Here is a 14,470-nt window from a genome sequence, read left to right as displayed (position 1 = left end):
GCATTCATCTCTTGTATCGGTCTGGTGAAGAGCCCGCAGGAAGTGTTTGAAATAGAAAGCTAACTGTGTTAGCCCACTGCATGTAGCTCCGCCCACCATCCTCCTCGCTGGTCCGGTCCAGTCAGAGCCGGAGCTTTTCAAGATGGATGGGTGACAGTTCAGAGTCGGAAAATCCTGCTGCTTTTCATCTGGCCAACTGAAATAAGAACCTCAGCCAGCAGGGGTCAGTGTGGAGCTCCTGTCAGTGCGGGAAAACAGGAAGTGGATCTTTATGTCGATTCAGGAGCTGAACTTGTTTTTGTCGTGACAATCTCTGCTGGTTGAAAGCGAGTGGCACGGCGCCACCCTGAGGTGCAGTTACACTCATGAATTGAATTGTCTTTTTTTTTTCTTGGCTGTTTTTGTGGTCGTATTCGCAGGTTGTGAAGCAGCGTCCGTGCTAATCCCTCCCGACTGCTTCTTCTTCACTGGTTTGGAGAGCAGCGGGCTACTTCCCACTTCTTCTTTCTCTCCGAAAGTGAAACAATTGACAATTCCACCGAAGATCCAAGCCCCCATTTTGAAAATCCGTCGCCCCCCCCCCCCCCCCCCCCCACTGGAGGTTTGGTGAAACTCAACCAGCAGGATTTTCTTGAACGCCCGCTGCTGAGGTTCATCTCTCCAAACCGAAGAATCTGGACGGGTTCTGACTTTTGCTTTTTGAAAAAGAAGAAAGAAAAAAAAAAACCCCCGAGATGGATGGAGTCTGTCAGCGTGGCTCTCGGGCTGCCGGCTGCGATAGCGAGCTCACGCCGATTGGTTTTCACAGACTTATCGCAGCGGGCGGAGCTGTGACGGATGCTTCCCACGGAGTGACGCCGTCGCCTGTCAGCGACTGTGGAAAAATACAGAAGAACCTGAGTGTGTGGGTCAAACAACGTTGCCTTGTGTTTGGGCCGTCACTCGCTGTCCGTGAGCTGCTTGTAACCACTTTGTACGTCTCACCTCATCAAGGAGCAGTTTGCTTCTAATTGACCTCCAGCGTTGCACCAGGAAGAGGGCGGAGTTTCAAGTTTCACACATCAAAATCCTGGCGGTTTCTCCTCGGAAGCTGGAGATTTTCCTGCTTGCTGAGGGGGAGGAGGACGGACGTTCCGGACGTTCTGCTGCATCATCAACATCGCCGCTGAGCGGAGGAGGAAACATTTCGACGGCTCATCGACCCCCCCCCCAAACCCCCCACCCCCAACCCCCAACTCCCCGCACATTTTTCAATATGGACAATCCAATATCACCGCACTGTGCGTGTGCGTTTGTTTGTAATAAGCTGATTGGATTTTTATTTTCTTCCTCCGCCCTTTGGCGACGCACCAACATGTTAAAATTCAGTTTAAAAACAATAACGGTGGGGTTTGTGAGGGGAGTTGGGGGGCGGGGGGGTACGATGATGGTTGAGGTGGGGGGAGGGGTGCCATCTCTGCAGACCTTGTGATATAATCTGGTTGTTGGAAAAAGGGGAGATGGTTGTGTTGTTGTGTTGGAGCTGCTTCACAACATCCGTCGCTCGTCAGGTTCGTAGTTTAGTTGATTTGTTCCGGAAGAAAACAGTTGTTTTTTTTTTGTTAGTAGCTGCTCACTACTGACCCCTGCTGGCTGCTGGAGCTTCGTACTTGGTTTTGTTGTCGTGCTTTGTCGTGCAGTCGGCAAAAACTATGAAACTGGAAACGCACTGAAATCAGCGTGCACGTCTGAAGAGGAAGGGGGCGGAGCTAGAGCCGTGGGGGTGGGGCCTCTTCTAACCCACATCCAGGCCGGTTGCCTGCAGCTGATTCTTGAAAGTAAATGTTAGATTGACATTTGCATCGCTCGGCCTCGCTGCTTCCTCACCGCGGCGCTGGAAGCTCGGACGCCACGGAACATTTTCTACACACGGTTCGTTTTTCTCTCTGCGCATGCTGGGGGAGTGGGGAGGGTTGGGGTGGAGGTCAAAGGTCATGAGCGAGGCTATCGTCAAGAAGCCGTTGTTTTGGCGTGTGTCATGGAGTTTTCGGTGAGAGCCGTTGGCGTTTGTCCGTGGACGTCGGAGCAGCCGCACGTCGTTTTATTTGATGTATCGATTCATTTTTTTTTTTAGAAAGACGTTTTTCCACTTCCACGCTCTTTAAAAAAAAAAAAAAATCAATCAATTTTATTTCCCTGCCCCTCCCCCCCCCCCTCCACCCTTTCTGACCAATTGTGTTTAGGGAACAAAAGTCTCCTCCTCCGTGGTTAATAAAGCGCCGACCTGCTCTCCCGTCTTCGCTCGGTGACACTTTCCAAAGCGGTGACATTTATATCCAAATGGTAATTGATTCAGAGGAAGCTGTTAGTATGCAGCTACGCTTTAGCTAGGGGGGGCGGGGGGGGGTATCAACCTCTGTGACAAAGATGCAGTTTTTTTTCCTGAGCAGTCGCTGTTGTCGTCGCTGTTGTTGTTGTTGTTGTTGTTTTTTTGGCCGTTCCAGGCCGACCACCCCGGAGTTGTGATGTGAGACGAGATGGGCTTGTTTTTCCATGCTCTGCTTCCCCACACGCACACACACACACACACACACACACACACACACACACACACACACACACAGCCACACGGCTGGCATTGATTGGTCGGCGCTGGCTGGCAGTGGATTTGTGGATTTTGCCGCCACAGGCTGGTGAAGTTGTGTTTACCGTTGTGTTGCCCGCCGTCGCTCACGGCCGCCGACTCATCGCCGCCGCCGCGCCCCCCACACCCCCACCCCCACCTCACCCCCTCCCCCACCTCCACCTGGGCTGCGAGCTGCAGGCCGAGCAGCCAGGGCTCGTCGCTCCGTCGAGCGTCGGGCTGCAATTATGACGCGATTAAGGCTGAAAAATGAAGGCGTGATTGGTTTCTGCGGTCACCTGCGGCAGCTGCCGCCGTGCCGCACCCCCCCCCCCCCACCCCCTGTCCTCCCCCCCCACCCCCTGTCCTCCCCCACCACCCCTGCCCTCCCCCCCTCTATGTGTGTTGTCTTTGCACAGCTGCTCGCGGCGATGAAGGTGATCACTTCTGGTGCAATTAACCAACACCAAAAAAAACGAAAAACTACACAACAAAAAAACGCAATTACACCAACGAGGAGAAGAACCAGACCTCCGCAATCTGGAGCGCCGGCTTGAAAATGAGTTTCATCCTTTAGTGGAGCTAAACAAGACAAATGTTGGATTGTTAACACCCTCTAATACTGCCGCTCGTTAGTGAGCCGGCGGTGATGGAGAGGAAGGAAACCTCTTCCTCCTCCTCCTCCTCCTCCTCCTCCTCCTCCTGCTCCTGCTCCTCCTCCTCTCTCCTCCTCGTCCTGCAGCACCAGGATTAAGATGCACGGCAGCGACGCCCTCTTTCATTCTGCACGTCGGTATTTGTTCACTTCCACCTTCCTCCCGACGGACAGACGGACGGGAGAGGAGACGCCTCCAGCCGCTCGTTAAACTCACACCGACACCAATGCGTCTGGGCAGGTCACAGCTGCTTGAGCAACACAAACAAACTAAAAAAAAAAAAAAAAAAAAAATCAAATCACGTCCAGGGAGTCGAGAAACAACAAGACGAGAGAACAGAGAAGGGGGAAAACATGTAAAGGCTCGATGTGACATGTCTGGTTGGGGAGGGGGGGCAGGGGGTGTGGGAGTGGCTAAATATGACACACCCCTTCAAGCAGGGGCGACGTTGTCTGCAGTCGCTGTTATGCTGCGTTGACGCCAGTGAGCACGAGTTCACTTCATATAGTGTTTCTTTTGTTGGCTGAAAGACAAAGAAACATTTTCCATTTGGTAACCGCACTTTTGAAAGGCATTCTGGGAAATTTAAACGCTTCGTTCACGGTCCACTACCTGCGGAATTTTGTAGAAGGAACAAAAACAAGGAGACGTTCACGCACCGACGGTCTCCCGCTTCCAGACGTGTTTTTATTGCTGCATCTCGCCGACGCAGAATCCAGCTCGTCCCGAAAGTGCAAATGTGGATTTGTGTTTGCAAAGTTCCGGTTATGCCGAACTCCAAATAACTCGAAATATCCAAAGTTTTAGATATATTTAATATTGAGCCATTGAGCCATTTACCTCTCATTTTCACCCCCCCGCCTCCCCTTTCCCGTCTTTACTCCCGTGTTGATGCTTTTGCGAGCAGTAAAGAGGTTATTTATTCACCGAGAACCTCACCAAGGTGCAGTTCTGCGTTATGGCTGCTAGGGGAAGCTCTTACAGCCCGGCGGCGCAGTGAGAGCAGCGCCTCCAGAGGCGACGTCGACGCTTCAGAAACTCAGACACAAACTACGAACCAACTCCCGGACAGAGGGCCGAGTCTCCCGCAAAGCCGCCGGAAGCTGACGGAAGGCTCCATTAAAGAGGCAGAGAGTTCCGTCTTGCGAGGAAGAGAACAACGGGCTCGTTACTCCCATCTCGACCTCCGACGCTGTCACCTGTCAGCCCCTTTCTGCTGATCTAGCGCCGACCGCGCCGCCGCTAATGGACGACCCGGCTTCGCTGTGACTGACGGAGTGAAACTCGGGGGGCGGGGGCCCAATTTGCAAGCTCCGACTTGCCGAAGCGGCCGGATCGTGGGGAGACATTCATCAAAAGGCAACGCCTTGTCTTCCTGTCGTGTGATGCGTCTGAGCCCGCCGGAGTTGATCGCACTTTATTTCTACGTAGTGCTGCGTGCCAAACGGTTGGCAGGAGGCGCCAACGCGGCCGCTGCTTCCCGCTCTCTCCGAGGTGTCCAACAGGAATCCAAGGACAGGGCCTGAACTTCCTGAATCAGACGAAAGCTCAACAGAAGAGTTTCTGATCATCGGAAGGTTTTTTTTTTTTTATCTTTTCAGTAGTGAACCGTCAAATCAATGGTGGCATTTTCTTTTCTTTTTTTTTACCTTCTACCTCATCATGGTCAATTGTATTATTTTGGAAGCAGGGGCAAAAAAAAAAAATCAACCCAATAAATATTCCGACTGAAGGTTTACAGCTGTTTTGGACGGCCCTGTTTCAATCAGTCGGTCAGTCCATCCATCAATCAATCAACTTTCATTCGTAAAGCGCTAAATCACAACCAAAGGCGTTTCCCAGGCATCCTCCTCTTCAGTCGTCAAACTGCAGCGTAGAAATAAAAAGTGACTCAAAACAAAGTGATTCACTGTTGGCAAAGTCGAGGGGACAGAACTTGTGTGCCAGATAACAATTTTTTTTTTTTTCGAGCACGTCTCAATTTCCACACAAAATTAAACAAAACTCTTTCCAATTCTTATTCAGGAGAAGGTCTTTGTCTCCGTGGCTCCTGTCATTGTCCCCTTCACCCCCTGGAAAGATTGTGAATCCTGAGCATTGCTCAGGGTTTACGCCGGTGCTAAATTGTGACGGTTTGTGAGAAAGACTTTCCTGGCCTCCGTTTGCACGTGTCATTAAATATTATCTGCCGCCTCCGCTGCATTTTAAGAGTCGATAAACTTGAACAAAAGTGTGTGAACAGCTCTGCGCCTGTTTCTCACCAGGCATTAAAATCTGATCTGCAGCCTGCCGGTTAATCACCTCACCGGGAGAAGCTTTCTTATAATTGTTGCTGTTAAACTGCGGCAGACCACCGGGGGGGCACAGAAAGACCGGACACTCTTCAAGGTAATAAGAGCAGACTTTGGTTTCGACGTTGGTCACCTTGATGAAAAAAAAGCCTTTCAGCCAAAGAAAAGAAAACGAAATCTCGGCAGCCTTGTTTTCTTTCTCGGAGTGCCGGATGGATGAGCTTCAAGGTCTGAAGTTTGAAAAGCAAAATCACAGCCCAACCACATGGTTTTCCTCCAGGGGGCAGTGTGGTGAAGTCAACGCAAGACCTCTGAAGACTCTGAAGAAGACACAACCACCACGTCACACACTGCTTTTGCACGTCTGCGTCTCTGCCGATGTGTAGAGGAAAATATTTCGTAAGCGTGTTTTACTCTGCCAAATGCCTCCATTGAGTGTTTTGTCTAAGTGGTGTAGCCGTAGCTGCCTGCAGGTTGGCTGCTCTCTCACAGGACGAACACATGGATGTGTTATAAGAACTGGATACCGGACTAGCAATATGGCGGTGTGCCGATGTGTCCCAGTGGCCACTCTAGGTACTGCAGCGAAAAGAAAATCCCATTGGCCCAAAAAGCATTGTTGACATGTCTGTAAGTGAGGTTCTCCAGAACCATTCTGATCAGAAAAATAGATCATGCGAGTTGCAGAGGCATGATGGGAAGTGACCCTACTGAGCATGCTCTGTGGGCCCATTGATGCGGAAGTCAAAAACTTTTTCTGCGTCTGCGGTGGGTGAGCAACTGTATTGAAATGAATGGAGCCACCTTGGACTCTGGGGGCTTGATGAACACCGGTCTACATACAGTTTACCTCCTTTCTCAGTGGGCGTGGCTTCTCCAGTAGCATCTCCGAGGGCTGCAATAAAGGGGGAGGGGCTAATGGCAAATAAATGAAGAACACGTGTGGCGGGCAGCTCAGTGAAATCCTGCAAGACCTCGACCACCAAACCCCTCCGGTGCTGTTGTATGAGTAAACACACACACACACACACACACACACACACACACACACACACACACACACACACACACACTGTGACAGCAATAAAGCGACGTGTAGTTCGATCCAGAGTGTAGAGGGACACTGGTGGTGGTGGTGGGGGACTAATTAACCGGGCTACCTGAATCAGCTACAGAGAGAGAGAGAGAGAGAGAGAGAGAGAGAGAGAGAGAGAGAGAGAGAGAGAGAGAGGAAGTGGATGGAAGGAAGGAAGGGAGAGAGAGGAGAGGAGGAGGGCCAGAGAGAGAGAGAGAGAGAGAGAGAGAGAGAGAGAGAGAGAGAGAGGAAGTGGATGGAAGGAAGGAAGGGAGAGAGAGGAGAGGAGGAGGGCCAGAGAGAGAGAGAGAGAGAGAGAGAGAGAAGAGAGAGAGAGAGGGGGGTGGGGCGGTCGGGGAGGGTCTCGCCTCTTGTCTCTGCTGCGGCTCTTTGAGTCAGTGTCAGCGGCGGAGGGAGCTCCGGCAGCGGCCACCATCCTCTGGTAAGTCCTCCTCACGTCCCTCTTCCTCTTCCTCTGCCTCCTTCACGTTCTTCATCTTCTTCCTCCAAACCGCTCAGTCGCTGCTGCTTCAACAAGGAAGTAGCCAGACAAACTTTCAGCTGTAGTCAGAAGGTATTTGGAGATGAAGGTGTTCGGTGAGACTGGAAGCTCCTGCTGCTTCACCGGAGCTCCACACTCGTCCTCGAGTGTTTGCGTTTGAACTTTGCTGCTTCGCTGTCCAAGGTGCTGAAAGTGGCGGAAGGTTCCCCTAAAATGGAACCTTGAGATAAAACAGTTGAAAGTTTTCACCCCAACATGCTTCCATCTCTCTCCTCCTCAGCGCGCCTCGTACCGGAGATTCCCAGCAGGACTTTTACGCAGCGGACACAACTTTTACTCCAGATAGAATTAAAACAAAACAACAACAATAATATATTGCGCTCTGGATGAAGAGGGTCCGTCACCGGGAGCGCGCCACGCCACGCAGGAGCAGCAGCCGCCGCCGCCATGAGGAGCCCCACACGGAGCTGCGCCCGGTAAGAGGAGGAGGGAGAGCGGAGAGAAGAGTGCGGGGCCACCGGCAAGGATGGGGACGAGGCACCTGCTGCTGCTCCCCCTGCTGCTCCTGCTTCACCTGGAGCCGCTCCGGGTCCTGTGCGCCGCCGCCGGCAAGAGGAACAAGCAGCCGCAGCCGCCTCCGCGGAGGAACCAGGGCGTGAAGGAGGCGGCAGGGAGCAACACCGCCCTGCCGCTCGCCGCCGCTCCGCCGCCGCCGGGCAAGATCACGCAAGTGCAGGCGCCCAGCGTGCAGCACGACACGTGCCTGGGCTACTACGACGTGAGCGGCCAGTTCGACAAGGAGTTCGCGTGCAACAACACGGACCACCGCTTCTGCTGCGGCAGCTGCTTCCTGCGCTTCTGCTGCGCGGACCGCGGCAAGCGGCTGGAGCAGCGCAGCTGCAACAACTACAACACGCCCGACTGGGTGAAGACGCAGCCGCCCTCGCCGGCGCCCACCGGCTTCACGTACGACCCGGAGCTGGACCAGACCAACACCACCGTCTACATCAGCTGCGGCGTGGTGGCGCTCATCATCGCCATCGGCATCTGCGCCAAGGTGGCGTACGACCGGGCCACCAAGCCGCCGCAGGAGATGAACGTGCACAGGTGAGAATCTTCTGCAGGGCTTCAGGTGCTCAGGGTGTCTGATGAGGGGAGGTCTCACTGGATCTCCACAAAACTGCACCCTTAGCCCTGTGTTTGCAGTTTTCTGCTAAAATCAACGCTTTGTTGCACATTTAACGTGTTTAGAAAGGGTCCAACCAGCCATTTGTGACATCATAAGGGGCTTTTCCCCCAGGGTTGTGACTGTATGGAAAGATGAGCGGCGCAAAAGAGGCCAACACTGAAGTGCCAAAACCTGCATTCTATGGTTGTGGCCAGCAGGAGCCGCCAAAGTTGGTTGCACGTTCATTTGATCTGATTCGGTCTAATTTTGAAAAAAAAACAAGTTGTGGGTGTGGCTTGAGTTTCCTGTTGTCATCCTCCCAGCAAGTGGGCGGGGCACACGCTGCACTCAACGCTCCAATCACAGCTCACCTCCACTATCACCCACACGTCCAATTGTAGAATCTTCTGTTTGAAGATCCACACGGTGTCGTCCGTGAAAACCAACCAACCTGCAGGCCTTCAGCACCAGTGGGTGACATCACCACGACTCCGCCCACCTTCATATATAGTCAATCAGAGGATGTCAAAGACAAACGTGTGTACTTTCAAGGAGAGTTGACTGGCAGGGTTGTTGGTGGAAACTGAAATTGGCAACAGTCGGCTTTGCAGGCAACAGTTTTCTCCGTTTCATCTCTGAGCTCTTGAACGTCTCTCGTCTCGCCGGCGGGCTCGCAGCTCCGGTCCAATCCACCGCCGTGGTTACGAACAAATGTCACGGTTGTAAAACTCGTCCCGTCGCCGCGTCCTTCCCAGGAGGCCGAGCCACCGCCTCGTCCCCGCCCCCTCCCCCTCCCCCTCCTCCTCTCCGCAGGGTTCGGCGTAAATGCCACCGAGAGCCGGTCAGACTGACGGCGCATGGCGGTGGGAGGGGCTTCCTTCACGGCGGTCATGTGACCCGTGGCGTCCTGTCCCGTGGCGTCCCGACGTGCGGACGGCTTGATGTGCGTGAAGGGAGGCGTGAAAAGGTTTCCTGCAGCCGTTCCATCAGAGATGTGACGGAGGGAGGGCAAAAGAAAAACCCCAACCCAACCCTGGGGGTGTTTTCTTATCAGCAGCCACACAATTATTGCTTTTAACTGTTTTTATTATTTTTTTGCGCGCGACTTGCCGCTATCTGCTTCTCCACCTCAGCCTCCCCGGCAAAAGCAAACAGCACATCACAGGAGGCGAGGCGGAGTTTTGCACAACTTGCTCTTTGGAAAATGAGTTTCTCTCGGCGGAGAAACAAACAAGCAAAAGGAAGAAAAAACCTTAAAGGGACAGTGCTGCTAAAAAAAAAAAAAAAACTGTGTTGATGAAATTGTGCGCGGAGGCACAATGTAAATGTCAAAGTCTGATGGAGTTGCGGCAATGTTTTCGTAAAACTGCCTTCCGCGCTCTGCTCTGACCCCCGTGGGCAAAAGGCTGAACTGCAGGAAGAGGCGCGTTGAGGGAGATCTCGCTCGGTGTTGGACCGAGGAGGACGTCCCGCGTTGATTCCAAGCTGTGAATAGAACTGAGTGTCGCGTGACGCTCAGGGTTGAAAGCGTCTGTAGTTTCCACCACTAGGGGTCGTAGTTTTTTAGCTCCTAGCACGTCCTCTGGCGTAGCAGCAGCAGCAGCAGCAGCAGCAGCAGCAGCAGCAGCAGCAGCAGCAAACTACAAGACTGACCGTTGCAGTAGATTTTTGTCGATTTTTCTTCCGTGTTTTAGTAAGACTTAGCTCATTAGCGTCATTAACGTCTGCTGCCAAAGCTGTGTCATGAGAAAGGGGACAGCGGGTTCACATCCTGCCACGATAGGCCAGCGTTGTGATGTCACTTCCTGCTCGAGACATTGTGACGTTTTGCTTGCTCTGTAAAATGGCGATATTTGTTCTTTTTTTTTTCTCCCTTGACGTTTAATAAACTGAAATATTTTGTCGTATTTGTCCTTTAAACCTTTGCACCAGCAGCTCCTCCCTGAGGGGAAAGTCACGAATGATTAGTCAGCCGTCTTACTCAGACAAACTGTCACACTGTTCCTCTTTTTTTCATTTCTCACAATGGGAAAAGTCCAGAAAGAATGCGGCCTCGTTGTCTGAGCAGATGATCAGTTGGAGATTGATGCTCACCCCGGGGTGGGGGGGGTGGGGTGGGGGGGGCATCCTGTGTGCTCTGAGAAGTCGGCACTCAGCTTTTTAATATCTATCCGGACTCCCGAGACGCCGCAGGGCTCTTTATGTGGCGAAAACGGCCGGATGAAAATCATGACGCAGCAAATTTTTTTTTTTTAGTTTGAATCGGAGGAGACGGTGGAGTCCGACCTCCCGCTGAGACACCAGGCCCATCAAAAGTCCAATCCACGAGGAAATTAGTATCGGCGAGAGCGACTGTACGTGATGAGACCTCTGAGTGATTGAAGACGGATGCGTGACTTGGTTACTGGAGCGCTGAACTCGGTCAACTGTTTCAAGAAGAGTTTCTTTGCCTCGACGAGCAGGAACGTTGCTGAAAGTGCGAGGAATTCCTTTTTCCCGCTGTGTAACTTTGTCTTCTTCTACGTCTTCTGCCACGTTGCGTCTCTACTTCCACCTGCTGATGTTACCATCGCAGTTTATCACCTAGTTTTATCACCTTCCTGAAGTCACAATTTTGGGACAAGCCGCCTCCCGTTGCAGAGGAAACCAGGCCACACACACACACACACACACACACACACACACACACACACACACACACACACACAGATGGCTGAGGCTGAACACAGGTGCCGCAGGAGGATTATATCTTCATAACGGTAATAACAACGTTCCCCCGGCCCTGTGAAGGAGCGCCGATCTTCTCCTCCTCCGAGCCGCTCTTCATTTCCGCGGTGCTCTGATGAAACGTGGCCTCCGGGCCGGTCGGGGCCGCCGAGGGCGGGAGAGCTGCGAGCGGAATACTGAGCCGCTGGCAGACCTTTGCTGTTTGCTCCGTGACCTTCACCGAAACACAAGAAACGCCGCCAGAGAGCTCAGACCGCTGTTTTTTTTCCTTTTTTTTTTTTTGAATGGGCCTGGTATCGATCGGCTGCTGCAGAGAGGCTAAAAAAACAGAGATGCGGTTCCGTGCCAGAAGAGTGGGGTGGGGGGGTTGGGAGGGGGGGGGGGGGGTTGCGGGGGTTGCGGTGGTGAAGGTGGGGGTTGAGCGAGCCGCTTTGTTCTCCGGTTGCAGGCCGCAGACGCTGGAGGTGGACGGCAGAGCGCCGAGCCCAAAGATGTGCTGAAGGTCCCGCACTCAGTTCTCCTGCTAAAAATAAAAAGTGAAAAGTCCAAGAAGGGACCGTCTGCTCGAATGTCATCAAACACGAGAGGTTCTGCCTTTTCTCTGTAGATAGAACCTCAACACCTCAGAAGTGGTGCTGAAGGGTCCTCGGTGTTGGTGAAGCAGCGAGGATCTTCGTTAGCGAGGATCTTCGGGACATCGACTGTCAGGATCAGATGAGAGTATTTAATTCATTAATGAATTAATTATTATTTTTAATTTTCAGCTGGCACTTGCCACAGGGAATGGACCAATCGGAGCGGAGCTCGCTGCGTCTAGACTGGGAACTGACAAACAGCGAGACAGATGGTTTGAGATGTTGTTTCTGGAGGTCTGCAGAGGGAGGTTGGGTTTTTTTTTTGGGTCATTGAATTATTTAGAGACGCTCCACTGGATTCTGGGACGACGTACTGAGCCCAATATCGGGACTTTTATATGATATTGGCAGTCAGAAGCTGCTGGTTCTGGAATGTGTGTGTTCTTGATAAGACGCGAGACATTCAGACCAGACAGAAACCCAAAAAGAAGTCCAGTTTGCTCGGAGCTGCTGTGACCCCACAAAGACGGAGAAGCTCAACTTTCCTTTGTTCTCGTCATCAAACATCAGAATCAGCCGCAAAAGAAAAAAAAAACCCACTGATTGTCCATTTTCACATCCCCCCCCGTCTGTCGCTGAGTGTCACTCATCCTGATTGGTTGAAGCGTCTCACTGTACCTGCTGCTCCTCCCAGCCGCCCGCTGGGACGGCGCAGAACCAGGTCGCCTCTGTCAGCGGAAAGCGAGCGGCTTCGCAGCTCCGTCCTCCTCCTGGAGGGCCAGCGCTATTAATACGCAGCGAATCTCCCAAAGTCACACACACACACACACACACACACACACACACACACACACACACACGCACGTGGGTGCAGAAGTGGACGGTGCGCCAGCTCCCGGTTGACATTGACACACTTTCAGCGCCTCTCGCTTCCTTCCAGAAGAACAGCGGAGACGCTCGGACGACTGGCGGCTGAATTATGGCTTTCATTCAGTCGGTCGCTTGACGAGTTTCCAGATTATTAAAGCGGCTGCAGCGGTCCAGCGGTCCAGCGGTCCAGTGGTCTGAGCGCCGTGCAGCCGGCGACCCCAGGAGTGTAATTGGGATTTCTTCTGCAATCCAACCTTTATGATTCTGAAAAGTGGTGCAAAGTAAATGAGGAAGTCACTCCCTAACTCTCCCTCTCTCTCTCTCTCTCTCTCTCTCTCTCTCCCTCTCTCTCTCTCTCTCTCTCTCTCTCTCTCTCTCTCTCTCTCTCTCTGGGCAGAGCGCTGGCCGACATCCTCAGGCAGCAGGGACCAGTTTCCGCCTCCCAGTACGAGCACGAGAACCTGGCCGTCATCGACGGGTCGCCCAAAGACGAGACGCCGGTCCGCTCCTCCAAGAACCACTACACGCCGGTCCGCAGCGGCCACGGTAGGTTCCCGACGACTGAGCCGGCGCCACGGTGGCCCTCAGACTGCATCAAACACCTCAACTCAGGAAAGATACACAATCGTTATTTCATCGTGATTGATTATTATTGATCAAGTCACCAATGTTGTATTATTTTCAACTTGCAATGAGATGCATCAGAAAGCTGCGACATTGTCAGCGCAAACAACGCCACAGGGACGCACGGAAGCGTTTCTTCCTGCCACAGCGCCCCCTGCAGCACAGGAGGCTGGAACGAGTGCGGCCGCAGTTTCACAAGTGATGCAAAATTTACAATTTTGTTCATAATGAGTTGAAAACAAAGACAATCAATCAGCAAAAAAAAAAAAAAATATTACAATAATTTAGTTCTCAACCTTCACTGAGTTTCCTTCATTCTGATCCATTTTTCTCATCTTGGGCATTTTGGAGATTATTTGACTCCACTTTGATTGAAATGTGGCTGGTAGTTTGTTTTTTTTCAGGCACCTTTTAAGCTCTGCTGGACCTCTTGACATGACGCGGCGGGCCGGTTGTGGCCCTCGGGCCCCGTGTTTGACGCTCAGTGTGGCCTGATGCTGCCTTTTGATTGACGGCTACTAAAATAGACCAACGCGCTCAGAGTCTTTAGCGTTTTTTTTCCCCTCGTTCCTTCTTCCTGAAAATAGATTGTGTGAGGGAAATATAAATCCTGAGGCCGCCGCCCCCTCGCCCGCCAACCCTTCGCCGCCCTCCAATAAGCCGACTCAGCAGCGGCTCCGAATTGAGATGCAAATTATCGTCCTTGCTGCCGCACCACCGAGGATTTTTTTTCGTTCTTTCTTTCTTTCTTTCTTTTTTTGTCCGGAGTTAATTCGGCTGTGTCCCTCGTACTTTTATCCGGATCTCTGCTCCGGGGATCAACTGGCAACCAAGCCGGCACGGCGTCCCAGATTTGATACTCTGGCGTCAGCGGCCAATCCGTCCGTCTGTCATCATCAGCGGCGGCAGCAGCAGCAGCAGCAGCAGCAGCAGCTTTCTCTTTCTTTTTTTCTTTTGCTGCAGCAGGAAGATTATTTACAATTTATATGACTGATGTGTGGCAGCCAGGCCATTAGGAGGCGACGTTCCGGCAGAGCAGAGTTGATTAGGCGGCCGAACCGGTCGCCAGCGCAGATGTTCCCCGACCGCGTCTTTATTTTTTAAAACGTCAAACAGACGGCGGTTTTCAGCTCGTCGGCCGTAAATCTCCAGCGTGTTTCAGCCAAACGTGATGGATCGGAAAGTTCAGTGAAGGTGCGCGCATGTGTGCATGTGTGTGTGTGTGTGCGTTGGCCAACGTGACTCAATATTTAATGAGGAATCTGTGACGGCGATTTGAAAACGAAACAACGAGTTTCTGTGCTGCTGCTGCTGCTGCAGGAGAGGCAATTTAATAAGAATATGGAGTAAAATGATATTCAGTGCAGTATTTATTCCTGA

The 14,470-nt window shown here is 52.4% G+C and overlaps 1 protein-coding gene across 1 annotated transcript in view; it reads left to right on the top strand.

Moving 5' to 3' along the window:
- Positions 1-6,950: 6,950 nt before the first annotated feature.
- The window catches only part of shisa6 (shisa family member 6), a 32,704-nt gene continuing 25,184 nt past the window's right edge, over positions 6,951-14,470 (top strand). The window contains exons 1-3 of the mRNA XM_076015782.1: positions 6,951-7,066; positions 7,407-8,233; positions 12,864-13,012. Of these exons, the coding sequence (XP_075871897.1) occupies positions 7,653-8,233; positions 12,864-13,012 (730 nt within the window). The 5' untranslated portion in view covers positions 6,951-7,066; positions 7,407-7,652. The remainder of the gene's footprint in view (positions 7,067-7,406; positions 8,234-12,863; positions 13,013-14,470) is intronic.

Source organism: Nelusetta ayraudi, unplaced genomic scaffold (assembly GCF_046127955.1).
Source record: "Nelusetta ayraudi isolate G7.1 ecotype Tasmania unplaced genomic scaffold, CSIRO-AGI_Nayr_v1 ptg000195l, whole genome shotgun sequence".
NCBI lineage: Eukaryota > Metazoa > Chordata > Actinopteri > Tetraodontiformes > Monacanthidae > Nelusetta > Nelusetta ayraudi.
This window is presented reverse-complemented; position numbering and strand designations above follow the sequence as displayed.